Consider the following 26108-nt stretch of genomic DNA (forward strand, 5'->3'; position numbering starts at 1 on the left):
TGCTGCTCCTCCACAATATCGTGCAACAGAGGGTGACGTGCAGGAGGAGGAGGATGAAGGCAAGGCCTCGTCCGACGAGGAGGGAGCAGGGAAAGTGAGGCTGGCCAGGATATGGAGCCCAGGCAGGCACGGGAGGCCACACGACTTGTGCGCCCGCGCCAATGTGCACGGTCGCTCTAATCGTCTCCGGGTTCACCGACTAGGAGGGGGAGTAGTGGGGGCGGGACTGGCCAATGGCACGGAAACCGCATCCCAAACCTGCAGGGGCAGGATGCTGACCGGCAACACCTCATGTACTGTCTGGCTCTCTGACTGCATCTGCACTGTGGATGGGACTGTCTGTGCCAGAAACCTGAGACCCATCTGGACGGCAGCTAGTCCCTGGGATGGGCCTGCCCTCCGACTGTCCACCCACTCCGGTGGTACTACCTCCGCTGCTGTACTGGGTCAACTGTGTGGTGTGCACCAGGAGCCTCTCCACTAACATGCCCAACCGAGCTGAGTGTCTCTGGGATAATGGAGGGTGTTGGAGACAGCTGTGACAGAAAGTCAGTGTCATCCTCAGACCCGAGCTCTGGGATCTCCTGAGTTTCAGGCAGAGGGCTGGTGTCTGAATTATTCCCATCGCTGCTCGGTTCACGGGGCTCCGGCTGTGGCACTGGCTGGGGACGGATGCGCCCCATCTTCAGCAGGCCCTGCGAGACAATAGACAAAACGTATGATTAGACCGTGGGCTGAAGGGTGGTGGGCATCCCTATCTCTCTATAACCTCCTCCAGCCCCTGCAACCCTCCTTATCTTTGTAACCTCCTCCAGCCCCAACAACCCTCCCTATCTTTAAAACCTCCGCCAGCCCCAACAACCCTCCCTATCTTTATAACTTCCTCCAGCCCCAACAATCCTCCTTATCTTTATGACCTCCTCCAGCCCCAACAACCCTCCTTATCTGTATAACCTCCTCCAGCCCCCACAACCCTCCCTATTTTTGGAAGCTCCTCCAGCCCCTACAACCCTCCCTATCTTTGTAACCTCCTCCAGCCCCAACAACTCCCTATCTTTTTAATATCTTCAAGCCCTGCAACCCTCCCTATCTTTAGAACTTCCTCCAGCCCCCACAACTCTCCCTATCTTTGTAACCACCTCAATCCACTGCAACCCTCCCTATCTTTGTAACCTCCTCCAGCCCCAACAACCCTCCCTATCTTTATAACTTCCCCCAGCCCCCAGAACCCTCCCTATCTTTATAACCTCCTCCAGCCCCAACAATCCTCCCTATCTTTGTAACCTCCTCACAACCCTACAACCATCCCTATCTTTGTAACCTCCTCAAGTCCCGACAACCCTTCCTATCTTTGTAACCTCCTCCAGCCCCTACAACCCTCCCTATCTTTGTAACCTCCTCCAGCACAGAGGCAGCACGGTAGCCTTGTGGATAGCACAATGGCTTCACAGCTCCAGGGTCCCAGGTTCGATTCCAGCTTGGGTCACTGTCTGTGCGGAGTCTGCACATCCTCCCCGTGTGTGCGTGGGTTTCCTCCGGGTGCTCCGGTTTCCTCCCACAGTCCAAAGATGTGCAGGTTAGGTGGATTGGCCATGATAAATTGCCCTTAGTGTCCAAAACTGCCCTTGGTGTTGGGTGGGGTTACTGGGTTTTGGGGATAAGGTGGACGTGTTGACCTTGGGTAGGGTGCTCTTTCCAAGAGCCGATGCAGACTCGATGGGCCAAATGGCCTCCTTCTGCACTGTAAATTCTATGATATTTATGATATCAGCCCCTACAACCCTCCCTATCTCTGTAACCCTCCATCCCCCGCAACCCTCCCTATCTTTGGAAGCTTTTTGGTCCTTCAATCCTGCTGCTCCATTCATTATGATCATGGCTGGTCATCCCGGCTTTCCCGCATATCCTTTGATCCCCTTCGCCCCAAAGTCTATCTCTAACTGTTTCTAGAAAACCTACCCGATTTTAGCCTCAACTACTTCCTGTGGTAGCAATTTCCACAGTCCGACCATTCTCTGGGTGAAGAAATATATCCGCATCAAAGTCCAACATTGCTACATTTCACTTTTGAATTGCAGGTATTTATTGAATTTAAATTTCACTATTTACGATGGTGGGATCGAAGTGTGTTTCCGGTATTACCCAGGAGGCATCAGGGATTGCACAGTATGATCCCACAAGCTGGACCAACATCTCCAGTGCACAGAGTGAAGAGTGAATGTTCAACAGCAACAACTGTGATTTATATAGTTCAGTTAGCATAACGAGATATCACACAATGTCATTATGTAACAAAGTATAACACCCAGACAAAGAGGGAGATATTAACTCAGATGATTGGTCAAAAAATGGACTTTAAAAAGTTCCTTAAAGGATCACAGTGAGACAGAGAGATGGAGAGGTTCAGGGAGGGAATCCCAGAGCTTGGGGCCCAGGCAGCTGAAGGCACGGCCGCCAATGGTGGGGCGATTCTGATCAGGAATGTACAAGAGGCCAGAATTAGAGGAGCGCAGATATCTCGGAGGGTTGTGGGGCTGGAGGAGATTCCAGAGATAGGGAGGGGCGAGGACATGGAGGGATTGGAAAACAAGGATGAGAATTTTAAAATCAAGACATTGTTTGACCAGAAGCCAATATGGGTCAGTGAGCACAGGGGGTGATAGGGGAATGGGACTTGGTGAGAGTTCAGGCTGGGAGAGCAGAGTTTTGGATGAGCTCATGTTTCCGGAGGGTAGGATGTGGGCGAGCAGCCAGGAGTGTATTGGAATAGTCACATCCAGAGGTAACGGAGACATGGGCGATGGTTTCTGGAGCAGATGAGCTGAGAGAAGGAGGTGGGTCTCATGGACAAGATGAGCTCAGAGAGGGCACGAGGGGAGATAGGAGAGAAACTAGAGAAAGATGTGAGTTCAGAGCCCGGGCAGGGGGGAGAATTAGACAAAGTTTGTCCAGACGGGCTAGTGGAAGGGAGGGATGTGGCCGAGGCAGCTGATTGGATCGTCTCAATCTTAGTGACAAAGACGTCAATGAGCCCCTCCAACTTGTTGTTGGAGGTGAGGGTGGAGGGGACAGGGGAGAGGGGTTTAAGAAGATGGTCTGCAGTGGAGAAAAGAAGCCGGGCTTATCTTTACATTCCAGGATGATCCTGGAATAGTGAGCAGTTTTAGCAGATGGGAGTAGGTGCCGGGAGTGTTTGAGTGGTCCAGCCGGATCTGACAGTGGATGGATAAACCAGTTCTCCACCACATCCTTTCAAGTCTGCGTTACTTGGATTAATTGAGTGGCGATGAGGCCGTAGCAGGGGGAACGATCAGGGTGAGAGAGAGGAATGGTTTTATTGGGAACGAGGATATCAAAAGTGGAGGTGAGGGTGAGGTTGGGTAAATCAGTCGCTGCAGAAATGTTGTGGTGATCGGAGGGCCAGAGACAGATAGTTGGCATTTTGAAGGTGCCGTTGGAAGTGAATTGGGGAATAGGTTTTTCCAGGGATGGATACAGAAGGGGGTCGGGTTGGGGTGTGGAAGGGGGATGTGGGTGGGGAGTGATACAAGGAAGTGATCAGAGATGGTCTTATCTGTGATTGAAACTATGGGAATAGTGAGACCACGTGAGATGGTCAGGTCAAGGGGGAGGTGGGGAATATGGGTTGGAGAATTGTGATTGTGATGATTTAATCCCAGCAACTTTCAGTTTATTTTCTGATTTGAATCTTGTAAACTCAGAGATTCCAGATCAAACTGATCATTTAAAAATGATTGATAATTGTCTTTGTATCCAATCTTCTGCTGATGTGTCATTGATTGACAGGCCAACTAGCCAATCATGACAATCACTTGCTCAAATGCAGCCAATCAGCTGATGGGGAGGAGGGACATTTCCAAAGCACACACGAGACACAGACTGAATATTCTTAATGTTTATTACCTTTTACAGATTTACATTGTCAGAAAAAAGACTTGAACAAACAGCCCAGCCAGAGGAAGCTGGAGAAATTCACAGGGAGAATGGAGGTTTATTAAAACACTGGTGGAGATTTTCTCAATAAGATGAGAATCCTGTCCCTTTAAACAGTGACTAAACCTTAAATTGTAACTGCAGGGTGAGCAGGAAGGAGGTCTGGTTTCCTGAAGCAGAGATTTCAGAGGGTCACATTATTTTTGTACAGCTGACAGTCTTCAGCATCTTAGAAAGGTGTTGCTTGGCATCACGAGTCTGCACTGTCCCATCAAACATTCCCAGGACAGGTACAGCACGGGGTTAGATACAGAGTAAAGCTCCCTCTACACTGTTCCATCAAACATTCCCAGGACAGGTACAGCACGGGGTTAGATACAGAGTAAAGCCCCCTCTACACTGTCCCATCAAACATTCCCAGGACAGGTACAGCACGGGGTTAGATACAGAGTAAATCCCCCTTTCCACTGTCCCATCAAACATTCCCAGGACAGGTACAGCACAGGGTTAGATACAGAGTAAACCTCACTCCACATTGCCCTATCAAACTCTTGCAGGACATGTACAAACAGGGTTAGATACAGAGTAAATTTCGCTCTACACCATCCTGAAAGTGAATTAACCCTTGACCCTCAGAAGTGTCTCAGACCCAGTCCCGAGAAGGTTGTAATTCAGTGCTGACAATGACCTTTACCCTCCCAGCTCACCCCTGTTCTATTTAAAGTTGTGTCTCCTCTGTGGACTGTCTCTAACACCCTACGCACATTCTGATCTCCTGATGCTCTTGCTGAGGGCAGAGGAGAGGCTCACGTGGGTGAGGGCACAGGAGAAGCTGGCGTTGGACTCCCAGGCAGAGCCAGAGAGGGTCAGCAGGCTGCTGACGCTGTAGGTGTTGTCCGAAGCTCGCAGGTAGTTGCTGGTCTGAACCCCGTCCGAAATGGCTGCACCATCCTTCTTCCACTCTACCACCAGCTCATCGGGATAGAAGTGATTGGCAAGGCACACCAGGGTGGCAGTGCCCTTGGTCTTGACCTCCTCCAGGGAGGGGGGCAGCAGGGTCAGTGTGGGTTGTGAATTCTCACGGCCTGGAAGAAAAGAGAAGGAATTTTAATCGCTGCCATTATAAAGGATGTCAGCTTCCCAAATATTAACTGGAATCAAATCAATGCCAATGGATAGATGATGCAGAATTCTGACAATCCAGCACGGAATAATCCCAACAAGAGAAGGTGCAGTTTTGGACAGTTTTAGTGATTGAATCTGGGCAGGTGAGGGGGTATCAGTGGGAGAGTATTGGGTAATAGTGATCATAATTCAGTTAGATTTAGAGTAGTTATTGAAAAGGGTAAAGACAGACCAAGATGAAAGTTTTAATTGGGGAAAGGCCAATTTTACTAAACTGGGATTTGCCAAAATGGACAGGAAATAGGGACTTGATGGTAAAACAGTGTCAGAGCAGTGGGAGGATATTCAAGCTGGAGATAGAGAGAGTTCAGAACAAATATGTTCACACAAAGCAATAGTGAGGGACATTGTGAGAGGATGACTGTGATATAATTGAATAGATTAAATGGCACAGTGGAGTGGTGGCTCGGTGGCGTAGTGGTTTGCACTGCTGTCTCATGGCGCCAATGACCCGGGTTCAATCCCGGCCCTGCATCACTGTGAAGTTTGCACATTCTCCCCGTGTGTGCGTGAGTTTCACCCCCCACAACCCAAAGATGTACAGGGTACTTGGATTGGCCACGCTAAATCGGCCCTTAATTGGAAAAAAATGAATTGGGTACATTAAATTTATTTTTTTAAAGTGCACAGTGGTTAGCAATGCTACCTCACAATGCCAGGAACTGGGGGTGGATTGCGGCCTTGGTTAACTGTCTGTGTAAAGTTTGCACGTTTACCCCATGTCTCCGTCGGTTTCCACCGGATTTTGGAATGTTGCTTTTACATTTGTGAAGAAGGTGCTGCAAGTTAAGCACTGAAATGGTTAATAGTGAGAGTATTTAAAGATGCAGTGTCCCTTTCAGAAGCTGTTAACCAGTCAGGAAGCTCAAACTATTGATCAGTCTGTCTGGGGGAACAGGTTAAACATTAACAAACCTCAGATCACACACAGATCGAGAGAACCTTATCCCAGAACATTGGAGCAGACTTCGATCAACACACTACACAAAGGATTCTGATTGGCTGTCTGTGTAGAAGTTTCTAGATTGAATTTCAAACCTTGCTGCCCAGCACTGGGCTGGGGTCAAGGGTGAGGCTACAATAAGTCTCAGTGTCCGGGGGTCAGACAGGGTTACTGCTCCTAGAGTGCGCAGACAATGGGCGAGGGTCGGATCAGTAATCGCCAACCTTAAAGAAAGACTTGCATTTCTATAGCATCTGACACCACCTCAGAATGTCCCAAAGTGTTTTACAGCCAATTGTGCAGAGTAAGATCCCAGAGAGCAGAGTGACAATGACCAGATCATCAGATATTTAGTGAAGTTGACTGAGGGATAAATATTGACCAGGACACCGGGGAGATCTCCCCTGCTCTCCCTCTAATAGTGCCATGGGATCTTCTACACCCCCTGAGAGGGCAGACATCAGTTTGTTTAATCAGAAAGACAGCACCTCTGACAGTGCAGCGCTCCCACAATACTGCACTGGAGTCTCAGCCTGGATTATGTGCTCAAATCTCTGGAGTGAGATTTGAAGCCACAACGTTGTGACTCAGAGGCCAGAGTGCTACCCACTGAGGCATGGCTGACACCTCACACTCCAATAGGCTGCCATGTTCACCCTCCTGCCTCACACTTGGAGGAATGAGGCCACTTGGGGAGGGTGGAGCTGTTCCCCAGCCAGAGAGAGTGTCTTCAGGAGAGAGATGGAGAGCAGATTATGGGAGGCCTGGAGTCTAGAGGGGGGACATTTAGCCTGTCAATGGCAGGAGCTGAGCCCTTTCCCCGTAAGGATTTTGGAAGTGGATGGGGAAAATGGGAGGTGAACTAGAGAAACATCTTTGTTGCTGCTGAAACTCTTGCTATCTGCTCAGTCACGTCTAATAAACACACAGACAAATCAGAGACACATGAGTCTGTTTGGGTGGATTTTCTGCTGGTTTCAGTTCAATGAAGAGTGCAGGAGGACAAGCCAGGAGCAGCACCAGGCAGACTGAAAAATGAGGTGTCAACCTGGTGCCGATACAACACAGGACTGTGTGTCAAACAGCAGAAGCAGCATGTGGCAGACAGAGCTAAACGATCCCACAACCCACGGATCAGATCAAAGCTCTGCAGTCCTGACATAAACAGACGTGAATGCTGATGGACAATTAAACAACTCACTGGAGGAGGCGGCTCCACAAATATCTCCATCCTCCATGATGGAGGAGCCCAACCAGAAATACCGAGTGGATGATCCATCCCAGCCTCCTCCTGAGATCCCAGCATCACAGATATCAGTCTTCAGCCAGTTTGATTCACTAATCCCTAATCCCTAATCCTATCAGAGGAAAACAACAGCAGCCAGAACAGTGGCACCATAACTGGCTCTGTTGCTCAGCAGGGGAGGGCAAAATGCAGGAGAGTGATAGTTATAGGGGACTCTATAGTAAGGGGCACAGATAGGTGTTTCTATGGACGTGAAAGAGACTCCAGGATGGTGTGTTGCCTCCCTGGTGCCAGAAGGACCTATACAAGAAGGGTGGATTGCATCTAAACTCGAGGGGCACCTATATCCTGGCTGGGAGATTTGCTCGTGTCACTCGGGAGGATTTAAACTAATATGGCAGGGCGGGGGGGAACCAGAGTATTAACTTAGAAGGTGTCATCGAGCGGGAGGCAGCCGCACGTTGGAGTGCTCCCGTTCAGGAACGGCATTGTCAGGGATTGACGCCCGGTCCTGGGGGCAGCGAAGGCGGTAAAGGTCAGGAGAAAGCAAAGCGAAGGGATATGTCAAGGACCAGTAAAAAAATGGCTGTGAAAACAGCTGAAGGTCCGTCGGGGAGTGGAAAGGTCACCGCGGGGTCACCAAGGAAAATGGAGGCTTCAGCACCAGGGGAGGCCGCATTGTTTACGGCTGAAGAAATAACTAAGGTGATGGCTGCGGAATTCGAAAGGCAGTTTACACAATACATGGAGACAATGAGGAAGGAGATGAGGGAGGTTTTGAGTGTGCTGGTGGAGGAGGCGATTTCCCAGGTGAGGACGGCGGTGGCGAGCGCAGTGGCGGAGGTGCGGAAGCAAGGGGAGGCACTGAAGGAAGTAGAGGAGACATTATTGCAGCACGGTGATCAACTTACCGCGATGGGGAAGGGGATGCGGAAGGTGATGGAGATTAACAAGGATCTGCGAGGAAAAATCCTTCCTATAATGCGGCGGCCAGAACTGCACACAATACTCCAAATGCGGCCGCACCAGAGTTATGTACAACTGCAACATGACCTCATTGCTCCGAAACTCAATTCCTCTACCAATAAAAGCTAACACACCGTACGCCTTCTTAACAACCCTCTCAACCTGGGTGGCAACTTTCAGGGATCTATGTACATGGACACCGAGATCTCTCTGCTCATCCACACCACCAAGAATTTACCACTAGCCCAGTACTCTGTCTTCCTGTTATTCCTTCCAAAATGAATCACCTCACATTTTTCTGCATTAAACTCCATTTGCCACCTGTCAGCCCAGCTCTGCAGCTTATCTATGTCTCTCTGTAACTTGTACATCCTTCTGCACTGTCCACAACTCCGACTTTAGTGTCATCTGCAAATTTACTCATCCATCCTTCTACGCACTCCTCCAGGTCATTTATAAAAATTACAAAAAGCAGTGGCCCCAAAACAGATCCTTGTGGTACACCACTAGTAACTGGACACCAGTCTGAACATTTCCCATCAACCACTACCCTTTGTCTTCTTGCAGCTAGCCAATTTCTGATCCAAACTACTAAATCATCCTGAATCCCATGCCTCTGTATTTTCTGCAATAGTCTACCGTGGGGAACCTTATCAAACGCTTTACTGAAATCCACATACACCACATCAACTGCTTTACCCTTATCCACCTGTTTGGTCACCTTCTCAAAGAACTCAATAAGGTTTGTGAGGCACGACCTAACCTTCACAAAACCATGTTGACTATCTCTAATCAAATTATTCCTTTCCAGATGATTATATATCCTATCTCTTATAAACCTTTCCAAGACTTTACCCACAACAGAAGTAAGGCTCACTGGTCTATAGTTACCGAGGTTATCTCTACTCCCTTTCTTGAACAAGGGGACATTTGCTATCCTCCAGTCTTCTGGCACTATTCCTGTAGACAAAGATGACTTAAAGATCAAAGCCAAATTCTCAGCAATCTCCTCCCTAGCTTCCCAGAGAATCCTAGAATAAATCCCATCCGGCCCAGGGGACTTATGTATTTTAACACTTTCCAGAATCAATAACACCTCCTCCTTATGAACCTCAAGCCCTTCTAGTCTAGTAACCTGTATCTCAGTATTCTCCTCGACAGCATTGTCTTTTTCCTGTGTGAATACGGATGAAAAATATTCATTAGCACCTCTCCTATCTCCTCGGACTCCACACACAACATCCCACTACTGTCCTTGACTGGCCCTACTCTTACCCTAGTCATTCTTTTATTCCTGACATATCTATAGAAAGCTTTAGGGTTATCCTTGATCCTACCTGCCAAAGACTTCTCATGACCCCTCCTGGCTTTTCTTAGTTCTCTCTTTAGATCCTTCCTAGCTAACTTGTAACTCTCAAGCGCCCTAACTGAACCATCACGTCTCATCATTACATAAGCCTCCTTCTTCCTCTTGACAAGTGTTTCAACTGCTTTAGTAAACCATGGTTCCCTCGCTCGACCACTTCCTCCCTGCCTGACAGGTACATACTTATCAAGGACACGCAGTAGCTGTTCCTTGAACATGCTCCACATTTCAATTGTGCCCATCCCCTGCAGTTTTCCTCTCCAGCCGATGCACCTAAGTCTTGCCTCATCGCATCATAATTGCCTTTCCCCCAGATATGACTCTTGCCTTGCGGTATATACTTATCCCTTGCCATCACTAAAGTAAAGGTAATTGAATTGTGGTCACTATCACCAAAGTGCTCACCTACCTCCAAATCTAGCACCTGTCCTGGTTCATTACCCAGTACCAAATCCAATACGGCCTCGCCTCTTGTTGGCCTATCTACATACTGCGTCAGGAAACTCTCCTGCACACACTGGACAAAAACGGACCCATCTAAAGTACTCAAACTATAGTGTTTCCAGTCAATATTTGGAAAGTTAAAGTCCCCCATAACAACTACCCTGTTACTTTCGCTCCTATCCAGAATCATCTTTGCAATCCTTTTCTCTACATCTCTGGAACTTTTTGGAGGCCTATAAAAACCCCCTAACAGGGTGACCAGGAGTGATGGGACTTTCACTCGAAGTGAGGGCTCTTTGGGGTGTAGGTGGATATGCGGGGTTTGTGTACTAAAAGGGGATTCCTGGGCTTTCCTTGGGCCGGGCAAGGGGGAAAGTGACCTGGGCGGGCCTCCACGCTGGCCGGTTTAAGCTGGCCAGTGAACGGGAGTGAGGTGGGGTGAGGGGCTGCGGCCATCGGAGCCTGGCAGGACAGGGTCCGAGTCGTCTAGCCGGGGTGGAAAGTTGGGGGGAAGGAACCAAGGTTGGGGGAAGGAGTTTTACAAGAGGCAGTGGACGGGAGGAGTTGGGAGGGCGGGGGGTGGGGGGTGTTTACAACTTTTGAGTTTCATGTATGGCACTCTTTCAGAGGTTGGACGGCATTGAGTGTGGTGGGGGGGTGAGGCGGGAGGGGGGGTGTGGACTCTATGGTGACCATGGGCGGTCCCGGACTCCTTTTTCTTTTTCTCCTTTGTTTTTTGTTTCCACCGTGGGAGGTTTTGTTTTATTGGATGCATATATTGACAGGTGGGCCGTTGTTTGGGGTGGTGGGAGAATGGGATCGTTGTTATTGTTAAGGGGATTGATGTTGTATTTGCTACCGCTTACTGTTTGTGGGAGGGGTGTAAATTTTGAAGGAAAATGTGAAAATGGAGAATAAAAACATTTATAATAGAAAAGTTAGAAGGTGTCATAACTGAAGGGGAAATCGGGAACCAAAATAAGAGAACAACATCACCCTCAGGCAGAGCAAAAAAGTCGACAAATGTGAGAAGAGAGGTGATCAACGCAGGGCTGAGGGAATTGTACCTTAATGCACGCAGTATATGGAACAAGGTAAATGAGCTTGCTGCGCACATTGAAATTGGCCGGTACGATGTTGTGGGCATCACAGAGACGTGGCTGCAAGGGGATCAGGGCTGGGATCTAAATATACAAGGATATGTGTCCTATCGAAAGGACAGGCAGATGGGCAAAGGGGGCGGAGTTGCATTGTTAGTAAGGAATGAAGTTAAGTCGATAGTAAGGAGCGATATAGGATCAGACGGCATAGAATCTCTGTGGGTAGTGTTGAGGAATCGCAAAGGTAAAAAGACCCTGATGGGAGTTATGTACAGGCCCCCTAGCAGTAGTCAGGATGTGGGGCAGAAAATAAATCAGGAGATAGAGAAAGCATGTAAAAAAGGCAATATAGATTCGCCCGACCGATTTAGATTTTTTTGTGATGAGCAGGGCGTTAATCCCTCACATGGAGGGGACAGAATACTCGGCCATTGCAGTCTCCGATCCTGCTCCACACTGGGTGGATTTGCGTCTTGGGGAGGAGAGAGGGCAGCCCCCACTATGGAGGCCAGATGTGGGGCTGCTTGCAGACGATGAGGTTTGTGGGCGGATAAGGAGGAACATTAAAAATGACCTGGAAACTAATGATACGGGGAGGTAGCGGCGTCCACGGTGTGGGAGGCCCTGAAGGCAGTTATCAGAGGGGAGTTAATCTCTATCAGATCCCATAGATAGAAGAAAGAAAGAGCGGAGAGAGAACGACAAGTGGAGGAGATACTCAGAGTAGACAGGAGCTACGCAGAAACCCCTGAGACGGGGCTACTGAAATAGCACCGGAGGCTGCAGGCGGAATTCAACCAGCTGACCACAGGGAAGGTGGTAGCACAGCTGAGAAAGGCCGAAGGGGCTGTCTACGAATACGGGGAGAAAGCGAGTAGAATGCTGGCGCACCAACTTCGCAAGAGGGAGGCGGCCAGGGAAATTGGGGAAGTATGGGATAAGGAGGGCAACATGGTCATGGACCCAGAGGGGGTGAACAAAGTCTTTAGGGCGTCCTATGGTAAGTTGTATGAGTCAGAGCCCCCGCCGGGAGGGGAGGGGATGAAGCAATTCATGGACTAACTGAGGTTTCCAAAAGTGGAAGAGGATCTGGTGGAGGGACTGGGGGCCCCGATAGAGCTGGAGGAGATGGTAAAGGGTCTAGGGAACATGCAGTCGGGCAAGGCCCCAGGGTCGTACGGCTATCCTGTAGAATTCTACAAGAGATTTTCAGAGCTGCTGAGCCCACTCCTGCGAAGGACCTTAAATGAGGCCAAAGAGAGAGGGACCCTCCCCCCAACAATGTCACAGACTTCAATTTGACTCATCCTCAAGTGATTGAAAGATCCTCTACAGTGTGGATCTTATAGGCCGATATCGTTCCTGAACGTAGACGCCAAATTGCTGGCCAAGATCTCAGCTGCTAAGATTGAGGACTGTGTCCCTGGGGTGATAGGGGAGGGTCAGACAGGCTTCGTCAAGGGCAGGCAATTGAACTCCAATGTACGGAGGCTCCTAAACATCATCATGATGCCCTCAGAGGGAGGGGAGGCAGAAGTAGTGGTGGCGATGAACGCAGAGAAAGGCTTTGACCGGGTGGAATGGGAGTACCTGTGGGAAGCGGGGGAGGGCTGGCGCTGCTGAACATTTGCAGCTACTACTGGGCGGCTAACATAGCCATGATTAGGAAATGAGTATTGGGGAAGGGGTCGACGTGGGAGCAGTTAGAGGTGGCCTCATGTAAAGGTACCAGCCTGGGGGCACTTGCAATGGTACCTCTGCCGTTCTCGCCGGCCCGCTACTCCTCTAGTCCAGTGGTGGTGGCAGCATCTGGGCTCAGTGGACAAGGCACAGGGGAGGTGGAGGGAGCCTCTGTTTGGACCCCGATACGCAACAATCATAGATTTGTCCCAAGCAAGATAGACGGAGGGTTTCAAAGCTGGCATAGGGCAGGTATTAAAAGGATGGGGGACCTGTTCATGGACGGGACCTTTCCCAGCCTGAAAGCGCTGGAGGAGAAATTCAGTTTGCCCCCTGGAAATGCTTTCAGATACCTTCAGGTACGCACCTTTCTCAAAAAACAGGTGGTATCATTCCCGCTGCTACCCCCATGCAGGATATAGGATAGGGTGATCTCCGGCACCTGGGTAGGGGAGGGGAAGGTTTCGGACATCTACCGGGAACTTCAGGTGGTGGAGGAAGCCCCAGTGGAGGTACTTAAGGGCAAATGGGAGGAGGAGCTAGGTGGGGAGCTGGATGCGGGCCTGTGGGCAGACGCCCTAAACAGGGTCAATTCCTCTTCATCATGTGCCAGGCTTAGCTTAATCCAGGTTAAGGTGGTCCACCGGGCACACATGATGGCAGCCAGGATGAGCAAGCTCTTTGGGGTTGAGGATGAATGTGCGAGGTGTGTGGGAAGCCCTGCAGATCATGTCCATACGTTCTGGTCATTCCCGGCTCTTAAGGGATTTTGGCAGGGATTCGCTGAGGCAATGTCCAAGATCTTGGACACACGGGTGGTGCCGAGTCCAGAGATAGCATCTTCGGTATGTCAGACAATCCGGGAGTTCAGAGAGTGAAAGAGGCCGACGTATTGGCCTTTGCCTCCCTGGTAGCCCGGAAACAGATCCTTTTAATGTGGTGGGACTCGAAGCCCCCGAGTGTAGAGACCTGGGTTAGTGACATGGCTGGGTTTCTCAGTCTTGAGAAAATAATGTTTGCCTTAAGAAGGGGCTCACTCGGAGGTGGCAGCCGTTCCTCGACTTTCTTGGAGAGCAGTAAAGGTCAGCAGCAACAGCATCCCGGGGCGGGGGTGGTGGTGGGGGGGGGGGGGGGGGGGGGGGAATTGTTACGTAGTATTGTTCTTTTTCTGTATATATGGTGAACATTTATTTTGTTATGTTAATGGTTGTGAATGGTTATGCAAAAAATTATGTTTTTGACAAAAGTTTGAATTAAAATATATTTTTTAAAAAGGGCAATATCACAATAATCATGTGATATTGCAGGTGGACTGGGAAAATCAGGTATTGGGTCCAAAGAAAAGGAATTTGTGGAATGTCTAAGATTTTTTTTGGAGCAGCTTGTGACAGAGCCTATTAGGGAACAGGCAATTCTGGATTTGATGCTGTGCAATGAGGCAGACTTGATTAGGGAATTTAAGATGAAGGAACCCTTAGGGAGCAGTGACCACTAAATGGGAGAATTTACCCTGCAGTTTGAGAGGGAGAAGCTGGAGTCAGATGTAACAGTATTACAATTAAATAAGGGTAACTACAAAGACATGAGGGAGGAGCTGGCCAGAGTTGATTGGAAAAGGAGCCGAGCAGGGAAAACAGTGGAACAGGAATGGCAGGAATTTTTGGGGATTATTCGGGAGGCATGGCAGAAATTCATCCCAAGGAGGAGGAAACATAAAAGCAAAAGAAAAAGCACACAAAGTTGTGAGGATTAGTGGGAAGCCAGAGGATTGGGAAGCCTTTAAAAGTGAGCAAAGGACAAGTAAAAAAGCAATAAGGGGGAAGAAGATGAAATATGAGTGCAAGCTAGCTAGTAATATAAAGAAAGATAGGAAGAGTTCCTTTCAGTATATAAAAGGTAAGAGAGGCAAAAATAGACATTGGACCATGTTGGACAATGTGGCTGGAGAAGTAATAATAGGAAACAAAGAAATGGCAGACAAACTGAATAGTTACTTTGCATCAGTCTTCACGGTGGAAGACACCAGTGGGATGCCAGAGCTTCAGGAGAACCAGGGGGCAGAGGTGAATGCAGTGGCCATTACTAAGGAGAAGGTTCCTCTGGAAACTGAAAGGTCACCTGGACCGGATGGACTACACCCCAGGGTCCTAAAGGAGATAGCTGAGGAGGTTTTGGAGGCATTGGTGGTGATCTTTCAGGAATCACTGGAGGCATGAACAGTCCCACTGGAAAGTGGCTAATGTGGCTAGAGTGACACCACTGTTTAAGCAGGGAGGGGGGCAGAAGATGGGAAAGTATAGGCCGCATAGCCTGACTTTGGTCATTGTTAAGATTTTAGAATCCGTTATTAAAGATGTGATCGCGGAATACTTGGAAGTGCAGGATGAAATAGAAATGAGTCAGCACGGCTTTGTCAAAGGGATGTCATGCCTGACAAATCTGTTAGAGTTTTTTGAGGAGGTAACAAGGATGTTAGACAAAGGGGAACCATTGGACGTGATTTATTTAGATTTCCAGAAGGCCTTTAACAAGGGACCGTATCGGAGACTGTGAAATACATTAAGAGCCTATGGTGTTAAGGGTAAGATCCTGGCATGGATAGAGGATTGGCTGACTGGCAGAAGGCAAAGAGTGGGGATAAAGAGGGTCTTTTTCAGGATGGCAGCCGGTGATTGGTGGTGTGCCTCAGGGGTCTGTGCTGGGTCCACAACTTTTCAGAATATACATTAATGATCTGGAAGAAGGAACTGCAAAGAAATGAAAAATGAAAATCGCATATTGTCACGAGTAGGCTTCAATGAAGCTACTGTGAAAAGCCCCTAGTCGCCACATTCCGGCGCCTGTCCGGGGAGGCTGGTACGGGAATCGAACCGTGCTGCTGGCCTGCTTTAAAAGCCAGCGATTTAGCTCAGTGAGCTAAACCAGCCCAGGCACTGTTGCTAAGTTTGCAAATGATACAAAGATCTGTAGAGGGACAGGTAGTATTGAGGAAGCAGAGGGCTGCAGAAGGATTTGGACAAGCTAGGAGAGTGGGCAATGAAGCGGCAAGTGAAATACAATGTGGAAAAGTGTGAGGTTAGGCACTTTGGAAGGAGGAATTTAGGCATTGACTATTTTCTGAATGGGGAAATGCTCAGGAAATCAGAAGCACAAAGGGACTTGGGAGTTCTTGTTCAAGGTTCTCTTAAGGTTTACATGCAGGTTCAGTCGGCAGTTAAGAAGGAAAATGCAATGTTAGCATTCATGTCAAGAGGACTACAGTACAAGACCAAGGATGTACTTCTAAGGCTGTGTAAGGCTCTTGTCAGACCCCATTTAGAGTATTTTGGGCCCCAGAGTACCCAATTTTCCCCCAATTAAGGAGCAATTCAGCTTGGCCAATCCACCTAACCTGCACATCTTTGGGTTGTGGGGGTGAAACCCACACAGACATGGGGAGAATGTGCAAACTCCAAACGGATAGTGACCCAGGGCCGGGATTGGTCCCCGTATCTAAGGAAGGATGTGCTGGCCTTGGAAAGGGTCCAGAGGAGGTTCACAAGAATGATCCCTGGAATGAAGAGCTGGTCGTATGAGCAACGGTTGAGGACTCTGTGTCTGTACTCGTTGGAGTTTAGAACAATGAGGGGGGATCTTATTGAAACCTACAGGATACTGCGAGGCCTGGATAGAGTGGACGTGGAGAGGATGTTTCAACTTGTAGGAGAAACTAGAACCAGAGGACACCATCTCAGACTAAAGGGACGATCCTTTAAAACTGAGATGAGGAAGAATTTCTTCAGCCAGAAGGTGGAGAGTCAGTGAAACTCTTTGCCACAGAAGGCTGTGAAGCCAAATCACTGAGTGTCTTTAAGACAGAGATAGATAGGCTCTTGATTATCAGGGGTTCAGGGGTTATGGGGAGAAGGCAGGAGAATGGGGGTGAGAAAAATATCAGCCATGATTGAATGGCAGAGCAGACTCGATGGGCCGAGTGGCCTAATTATGCTCCTATGTCTCATGGTCTTATGGTCCACATGATATCAAGAAACAGGGACTGGTTTAGCTCACTTGGCTAAATCGCTGGCTTTTAAAGCAGACCAAGCAGGCCAGCAGCACGGTTCGATTCCCGTACCAGGCACCGGAATGTGGCGACTAGGGGCTTTTCACAGTAAATTCATTGAATCCTACTCGTGACAATAAGAGATTTTCATTTCATTTTCATTTTTTCACTGAAGGCCCTGGATACTGCGAATGCTCTGGGCCCTGACATCATCCCCCCAGTAGTACTGAAGGCCCTGGATACTGTGAATGCTCTGGGCCCTGACATCATCCCCCCAGTAGTACTGAAGGCCCTGGATACTGCGAATGCTCCGGGCCCTGACATCATCCTCCCAGTAGTACTGAAGGCCCTGGATACTGTGAATGCTCTGGGCCCTGACATCATCCCCCCAGTAGTACTGAAGGCTCTGGACACTGCGAATGCTCCGGGCCCTGACATCATCCCCCCAGTAATACTGAAGACCCTGGACACTGCGAATGCTCTGGGCCCTGACATCATCCCCCCAGTAGTACTGAAGGCCCTGGATACTGTGAATGCTCTGGGCCCTGACACACTGGGCCCTGACATGATCCCCCCAGTAGTACTGAAGGCCCTGGATACTGCGAATGCTCCGGGCCCTGACATCATCCCCCCAGTAGTACTGAAGGCCCTGGATACTGCGAGTGCTCCGGGCCCTGACATCATCCCCCCAGTACTACTGAAGGCCCTGGATACTGCGAATGCTCCGGGTCCTGACATCATCCCCCCAGTAGACCTGAAGACTTGTGTTCCAGACTTGTGTAGACGCTGAGAGATTGTCTCTGCTGGTCGGGACATCTGAAATACAGGGTCACAGTCTCAGGATAAGGAGCTGATCATTTAGGACTGAGATGAAGAGAAATTTCTTCACTCAAACGATTGTGAATCTTTGGAGTTCTCGACCCCAGAGGGTTCTGGATGCTCCCTCTTTGAATATATTCCAGGCTGGGATTCACAGATGTTTGGTCTCCCAGAGAATTAACGGACACGGGGAGTGGGAAAATGGAATTGAAGACCAAGATCAGTCATGATAGTATTGAATGATGCAGCAGGTTCGATGGGCCGAATGGTCTACCCCTGCTCCTATATCTTGTGGTCTTGTGTTCCAGAACATACCCCTAGCCAAATTGTTCAAGTTTAGCTACAAAGCTGGCATCGACCCAACAATGTGGAAAATTACCCAGGGATGTCCTGTCCACAAGAAGCTGGACAAATCCAGTCTGGAAAATTACTGTCCCATCAGTCAACACTCAATCATCAGCAAAACGATGGGTGTTGTTTCAACAGTGCTCTCAACACTTACTCAGCAATAACCTGCTCACTGACGCTCAGTTAAGGATCTGCCAGGGTCTCTCAGCTCCTGACCTCATTATAGCCTTGGTTCAAACAAGGACAAAAGAGCTGAACTCCAGCGGTGAAGCCAGAGTAACTGCCCTTTGACCTCGAGGCAGCACTTGACCAAGTTTGGCATCAAGGAGCCCGAGCAAAACTGGAGTCAATGGGAATCAGGGGGAAAACTCTCTGCTGGTTGGAGTCATATCCAGCACAAAGGAAGATGGCTGCTGTTTGGGGTTTTAACTCTCCAATCTATATTAATGAGCTGGATGAAAGGAATGAGAATATTGTAGCTAAATTTGCTGATGATAAAATGATAGGTAGGAAAGCAAGTTGTGAGGAGGATACAGAGTCTGAAAAGGGATATTGATAGGTTCAGTGAGTGGGGAGAACATTTGACAGATGGAGTATAATGTGGGGAAATGTGAGCTTGTCCACTTTGTTAGGAAGAATAGAAAAGCAGAATATTATTGAAATGGAGAGAGACTGCAGAAAGCTGTGGTACAGAGGGATCTGGGTGTCCTTGTGTATGAATCACAGAACGTTAACCTGCAGGTACAGCAAGTGATTAGGAAGGTCAATGGAATGTTGTCCTTTATTACAAGGGGAATGGAGTATAAAAGTAGGGAAGCCTTGCTCCATCGATACAGCACATTGGGGAGACTACACCGTGAGTACTGGGCACAATGTTGGTCTCCTTACTTAAGGGCGGATATTCTGACATTGGAAGCAGTTCAGAGAAGGTTCACTGGGCTGATTCCACTGAGGAATGGAATGTCTGATGAGGAAAGGTTGAGCTGGTTGGGTCTGTACTCATTGCAGAATGAGAGGTGATCTTATTGAAACATGTAAGATTCCGAGGGAGCTTGACAGGGTGGATGCTGAGAGAATGTTTCCCCTTGTGGGGAATCTAGAATTAGTGGACACAGTTTAAAAATAAGGGATCTCCATTTATGGTGGAGATGAGGAGGAATTTTCTTCCCCAGAGGGTCGTTAGTTTTTGGAATTCTCTTTTCCAGAGAGCAGTGCATGCTGGGACATTGAATATATTCCAGGCTGAGTTAGACAGATTTTTGATTGACGGGGGTCAAGGGTTATGGGGACCGGCAGGAAAGGGGAGTTTTGGCCATTTTTAAAAGTTAATTTCTGGGATGTATGGGTCTGAAGTGGGAATTTGCCATCCTGACATTGTCCAGCCTACAAGTGACTCCAGATCCTCAGTAATGTGTTGACTCTGAAATGTCCTCTGGAATGGCCGAGCAAGACACTCAGTTCAAGGGCAATTAGGGATGGGCAATAAATGCTGGCCCAGCCAGAGATCACACATCACATCAAACAATAAAAATATCTCCAGGGAGTTTCAGGAATATTGGATCAGGAATAAATATCAGACTGAACTCGACCCAAAGAGAAAGTAACTGAGAGTCTCCCCAAAAGCCTGGAACACTGAAGCCACTGGATTGTGAGCCCTGCTGGACCTGTTTGTCATCAGAACTTTGCTAAGAGATAAGCAGGGAGTGGAGAGAGCAGAGTTAAAGCTGGGGGAAGTGGGACCTCGGTGTCTCACTGTGCTGCTGCTGCTGCTGTGATCAGTTATATCAGAGAGTGTGACAGGGAGCCAGAGCTCACATCAAACTCTGCCCGTGTCTGTCACACGCAGACTGACAGGAGTCTAGTGAGTGATTTCACTCCATGGTCCAGGAATGTGAACACAGTCTGCAAACGTCCAGATCTCCTCCACACGGTGGGTAAAAGCTGCTTACTTATATCTTGCTGCTTAAAGGGGGGGAATGGAACTAAAGAAATACAGCTGGGCACCCTGTTCTACACAGTGTTCTTCAATGAACCATTTCATTCACTGCAGCTCCCCACTATCACCTTCAACTATTCAGCATTTGTGTTTGAGAAAGTTTCAGTATTGAAAGGGTTAATAACGGAGGATTGGGGTTTACTTACTCAGTCTGAGCTTGGTTCCTTTACCAAACGTAAGCCACACTGACAGCTTCCAGTGCAGGGGTTGTACAAAAACCTCTGCTCTCTGCTTCACTCACTCACTCTCACCCTCTCTCTGTCTCTCTCTCTGTCTCTCACTCACTACTGTCTTTCTCTCTCACTCTTTCTCTCTCTCTGTTTCTCTGAATGTCTCTGTGTTTTGTTGGGAGAGTTGAGAATTCTAATTTTGGATAATAGAACAAAGAACAAAGAAAAGTGTAGCACAGGAACAGTGATAAATCTTTCAGCTGCTCTTCATATGAGGACATGGAGAGTAAGATGGAAACTTGAGGCCTTCAGTGAGCTGTGGACACCACAGGGACTGGACTGTGTAGTGGACAGTGAAAATAATTTGTTTACTTTCCTTTCTTATATTTATTCTATGTTATATAAAACTGTGGGATGTGTTAGTACAGGAGGTGGAACTGTGCGTCCATTATTAAATATTATATAAAACTGTGGGATGTGTCAGTACAGGAGGTGGGGCTGTGTGTTGAGGTTTTTGTAAGGCTTTGTATCACTGTGTAGGGGTAGCTATTATCTTGCTGACAGAAATAATCAGCGACATCCTCATTCTGCACATTGCTGATTGTCAGGGTGAATCGTGTTCCAGATTGACTGCCGGTGAATCGCTCAGATGTTCCTGTGAATCGAGTTGCTGCATTGTAGATCAGCAGAGCCGGTTTCTGACCTTCTCGCTGTTGATACCATTGAACCTCATAGCTGACAGATTGACTGGCCGTACAGGTGAGGGTCGCAGTCTGGCCCAGGCTCAATGACAGCACCGAGGGAGACTGGGTCATGATGATGTCTCCACTGATACCTGAGGGGTAATAGAGAAACAGAGTGAAGTAAGAACTGTCACAGAAAGAGCCTGTACAATGAGATATTGTTGGAGACTCTGACTGTTCCTCTGCTTTCAGCATTTTCCCTTCAATCACAAGTCAGTAGAATTGGATTGAAATGGAGAGCAGGAAAATATTCAAGGTGAAAGGAGAGAGATTTGTACCTGCGATGCAGAATGCCAGAGGCCAGATCAGCTGGATGGCTGAAATCATGGTGTCTGCTCCTGTCCCTGTGCCTGGTTACTGATAAACTCTCCCTTCACTGGGCTCTGCTTTATAAAGCTGCAGCCTGTGAGAGTCTGACTGCCCGTTCCTCAGTATGTAAATGGTATAAGGCAGAGACACCACGTCAGCACGTTCACTTCCTCTTCTCTCTCTCACTCCCTCCCTCAGTATCAGTCCCTCAGTTTCTGCTCTCTCTCACTCCCTCAGTGTCCCTCAGTCTCTGCTCTCTCTCACTCCATCCCTCAGTGTCCCTCAGTCTCTGCTCCCTCTCACTCCCTCTCCACTTTGGCCTACCTATCAGTTTCTCAATCATCTCTCTCTGTCTCTCCCTCTCTACTCCACCCTCTCTGCCTCTGCCTCCCTCCATCTCCCTCTCTCTGACTCTCCATATGTTATCTTTCCTATCTATCTCTCTTCCTCTCTCTCTCTTTTTCTCCATCCTCCTCTTTTTCTCTCTCTCTCCCACTCTCCATCGTTCTGTAATTCTCGAACTGATTTCTATAACAGGTATTTTTACTTTGATTGTAACACTTTGAGTGGTGGTGCAGCAGTTAAATGCTTCCCCCCCCCCCCCCCCCACCCCCCCTCTCTCTGTCACAGTCTGCTCCTCGCTCTCTCTTTCCCACACTCTCCCAGGTGGATCACAGTTAAATGCTTCCCTCTCTCTCTCTCTGTCACAGTCTGTTCCTCGCTCTCTCTTTCCCACACTCTCCCAGGTGGATCACAGTGAAATGCTTCCCTCTCTCTCTCTCTCTGTCACAGTCTGCTCCTCGCTCTCCCTTTCCTACACTCTCCCAGGTGGATCACAGTTAAATGCTTCCCTCTCTCTCTCTCTCGCTCTGTCACAGTCTGCTCCTCGCTCTCTCTTTCCCACACTCTCCCAGGTGGATCACAGTTAAATGCTTCCCTCTCTCTCTCTCTCTCTGTCACAGTCTGCTCGTCGCTCTCTCTTTCCCACACTCTCCCAGGTGGATCACAGTTAAATGCTTCCCCCTCTCTCTCTGTCACAGTCTGCCCCTCGCTCTCTCTTTCCCACACTCTCCCAGGTGAATCACAGTTAAATGCTTCCCTCTCTCTCTCTGTCACAGTCTGTCCCTCGCTCTCTCTTTCCCACACTGTCCCAGGTGGATCACAGTTAAATGCTTCCCTCTCTCTCTGTGTCACAGTCTGTTCTTCGCTCTCTCTATCCCACACTCTCCCAGGTGAATCACATTTAAATGCTTCCCTCTCTCTCTCTCTCTCTCTGTCGCAGTCTGCTCCTCGCTCTCTCTTTCCCACACACTCCCAGGTGGATCACAGTTAAATGCTTCCCCCTCTCTCTCTCTCTCTCTGTAACAGTCTGCTCCTCGCTCTCTCTTTCCCACACTCTCTCAGGTGGATCACAGTTAAATGCTTCCCCCTCTCTCTCTCTGTCACAGTCTGTTCCTCGCTCTCTTTTTCCCACACTCTCCCAGGTGGATCACAGTGAAATGTTTCCCTCTCTCTCTCTCTCAGTCACAATCTGCTCCTCGCTCTCTCTTTCCCACACTCTCCCAGGTGGATCACAGTTAAATGCTTCCCTCTCTCTCTCTCTCTCTCTGTCACAGTCTGCTCCTCGCTCTCTCTTTCCCACACTCTCCCAGGTGGATCACACTTAAATGCTTCCCCCTCTCTCTCTCTCTCTCTCTGTCACAGTCTGCTCCTCGCTCTCTCTTTCCCACACTCTCCCAGGTGGATCACAGTTAAATGCTTCCCTCTCTCTCTCTATCTGTCAGTCTGTTCCTCGCTCTCTCTTTCCCACACTCTCCCAGGTGGATCACAGTGAAATGCTTCCCTCTTTCTCTCTCTCTGTCACAGTCTGCTCCTTGCTCTCTCTTTCCCACACTCTGCCAGGTGGATCACAGATAAATGCTTCCCTCTCTCTCTCTCTGTCACAGTCTGCTCCTCGCTCTCTCTTTCCCACACTCTCCCAGGTGGATCACAGTTAAATGCTTCCCTCTCTCTCTCTCTCTCTGCCACAGTCTGTTCCTCGCTCTCTCTTTCTCACACTCTCGCAGGTGGATCACAGTAAATGCTTCCCCCTCTCTCTCTCTGTCACAGTCTGTTCCTCGCTCTCTCTTTCTCACACTCTCCCAGGTGGATCACAGTTAAATGCTACCCTCTCTCTCTCTCTCTGTCACAGTCTGCTCCTCGCTCTCTCTTTCCCACACTCTCCCAGGTGGATCACAGTTAAATGCTTCCTCCTCTCTCTCTCTGTCACAGTCTGTTCCTCGCTCTCTCTTTCTCACACTCTCCCAGGTGGATCACAGTTAAATGCTACCCTCTCTCTCTCTCTCTCTGTCACAGTCTGCCCCTCGCTCTCTCTTTCCCACACTCTCCCAGGTGGATCACAGTTAAATGCTTCCCTCTCTCTCTCTCTCTGTCACAGTCTGTTCCTCGCTCTCTCTTTCCCACACTCTCCCAGGTGGATCACAGTTAAATGCTTCCCTCTCTCTCTCTGTCACAGTCTGTTCCTTGCTCTCTCTTTCCCACACTCTCCCAGGTGGATCACAGTTAAATGCTTCCCTCTCTCTCTCTCTCTCTGTCAGTCTGTTCCTCACTCTCTCTTTCCCACACTCTCCCAGGTGGATCACAGTTAAATGCTTCCCCCTCTCTCTCTCTCTCTGTCACAGTCTGCTCCTCGCTCTCTCTTTCCCACACTCTCCCAGGTGGATCAGAGTTAAATGCTTCCCCCTCTCTCTCTGTCACAGTCTGTTCCTCGCTCCCTCTTTCCCACACTCTCCCAGGTGGATCACAGTTAAACGCTTCCCTCTCTCTCTCTGTCACAGTCTGTTCCTTGCTCTCTCTTTCCCACACTCTCCCAGGTGGATCACAGTTAAATGCTTCCCTCTCTCTCTCTGTCACAGTCTGTTCCTCGCTCTCCCTTTCCCACACTCTCCCAGGTGGATGACAGTTAAATGCTTCCCTCTCTCTCTCTGTCACAGTCTGTTCCTCGCTCTCTCTTTCCCACACTCTCCCAGGTGGATCACAGTTAAATGCTTCCCTCTCTCTCTCTGTCACAGTCTGTTCCTTGCTCTCTCTTTCCCACACTCTCCCAGGTGGATCACAGTTAAATGCTTCCCTCTCTCTCTCTGTCACAGTCTGTCCCTCGCTCTCTCTTTCCCACACTCTCCCAGGTGGATCACAGTTAAATGCTTCCATCTCTCTCTCTATCTGTCAGTCTGTTCCTCACTCTCTCTTTCCCACACTCTCCCAGGTGGATCACAGATAAATGCTTCCCTCTCTCTCTCTCTCTCTCTCTGTCACAGTCTGCCCCTCGCTCTCTCTTTCCCACACTCTCCCAGGTGGATCACAGTTAAATGCTTCCCTCACTCTCTCTCTGTCACAGTCTGTTCCTCGCTCTCTCTATCCCACACTCTCCCAGGTGGATCACAGTTAAATGCTTCCCTCTCTCTCTCTCTCTCTCTGTCACAGTCTGCCCCTCGCTCTCTTTTTCCCACACTCTCCCAGGTGGATCACAGTTAAATGCTTCCCTCTGCCTCTCTCTGTCACAGTCTGTTCCTCGCTCTCTCTTTCCCACACTCTCCCAGGTGGATCACAGTTAAATGCTTCCCTCCCTCTCTCTCTCTCTGTCACAGTCTGCTCCTCGCTCTCTCTTTCCCACACTCTCCCAGGTGGATCACAGTAAATGCTTCCCCCTCTCTCTCTGTCACAGTCTGTTCCTCGCTCTCTCTATCCCACACTCTCCCAGGTGGATCACAGTTAAATGCTTCCCTCTCTCTCTCTATCAGTCAGTCTGTTCCTCGCTCTCTCTATCCCACACTCTCCTAGGTGGATCACAGTTAAATGCTTCCCCCTCTCTCTCTCTGTCACAGTCTGCTCCTCGCTCTCCCTTTCCCACATTCTCCCAGGTGGATCACAGTTAAATGCGTCCCTCTCTCTCTCTCTGTCACAGTCTGTCCCTCGATCTCTCTTTCCCACACTCTCCCAGGTGGATCACAGTTAAATGCTTCCCTCTCTCTCTCTCTCTCTCTCTGTCACAGTCTGCTCCTCGCTCTCCCTTTCCCACATTCTCCCAGGTGGATCACAGTTAAATGCGTCCCTCTCTCTCTCTCTGTCACAGTCTGTCCCTCGATCTCTCTTTCCCACACTCTCCCAGGTGGATCACAGTTAAATGCTTCCATCTCTCTCTCTGTCAGTCTGTTCCTCACTCTCTCTTTCCCACACTCTCCCAGGTGGATCACAGTTAAATGCTTCCCCCTCTCTCTCTCTCTGTCACAGTCTGCTCCTCGCTCTCTCTTTCCCACACTCTCCCAGGTGGATCACAGTTAAATGCTTCCCTCTCTCTCTCTCTGTCACAGTCTGTCCCTCGCTCTCTCTCTCTCTGTCACAGTCTGTTCCTCGCTCTCTCTTTCCCACACTCTCCCAGGTGGATCACAGTTAAATGCTTCCCTCTTTCTCTCTGTCACAGTCTGTTCCTCACTCTCTCTTTCCCACACTCTCCCAGGTGGATCACAGTTAAATGCTTCCCTCTCTCTCTCTCTCTGTCACAGTCTGTTCCTCGCTCTCTCTTTCCCACACTCTCCCAGGTGGATCACAGTTAAATGCTTCCCTCTCTCTCTCTGTCACAGTCTGTTCCTCGCTCTCTCTATCCCACACTCTCCCAGGTGGATCACAGTTAAATGCTTCCATCTCTCTCTCTATCTGTCAGTCTGTTCCTCACTCTCTCTTTCCCACCCTCTCCCAGGTGGATCACAGTTAAATGCTTCCCCCTCTCTCTCTCTCTGA

General features: G+C 49.1%; 1 gene segment (V, D, J or C); it reads right to left on the minus strand.

Annotated features, from left to right (window-relative positions):
- Positions 1 to 4368: 4368 nt before the first annotated feature.
- On the minus strand, positions 4369 to 21439 carry LOC119964973. The segment is given in 4 exon segments: positions 4369 to 5039; positions 20236 to 20281; positions 20793 to 21094; positions 21281 to 21439. Coding segments are annotated over 4 exon segments (726 nt in total).
- Between the last annotated feature and the right edge of the window lie 4669 nt (positions 21440 to 26108).

The sequence above is a fragment of the Scyliorhinus canicula genome, chromosome 4, assembly GCF_902713615.1.
Source record: "Scyliorhinus canicula chromosome 4, sScyCan1.1, whole genome shotgun sequence".
Taxonomy (NCBI): domain Eukaryota; kingdom Metazoa; phylum Chordata; class Chondrichthyes; order Carcharhiniformes; family Scyliorhinidae; genus Scyliorhinus; species Scyliorhinus canicula.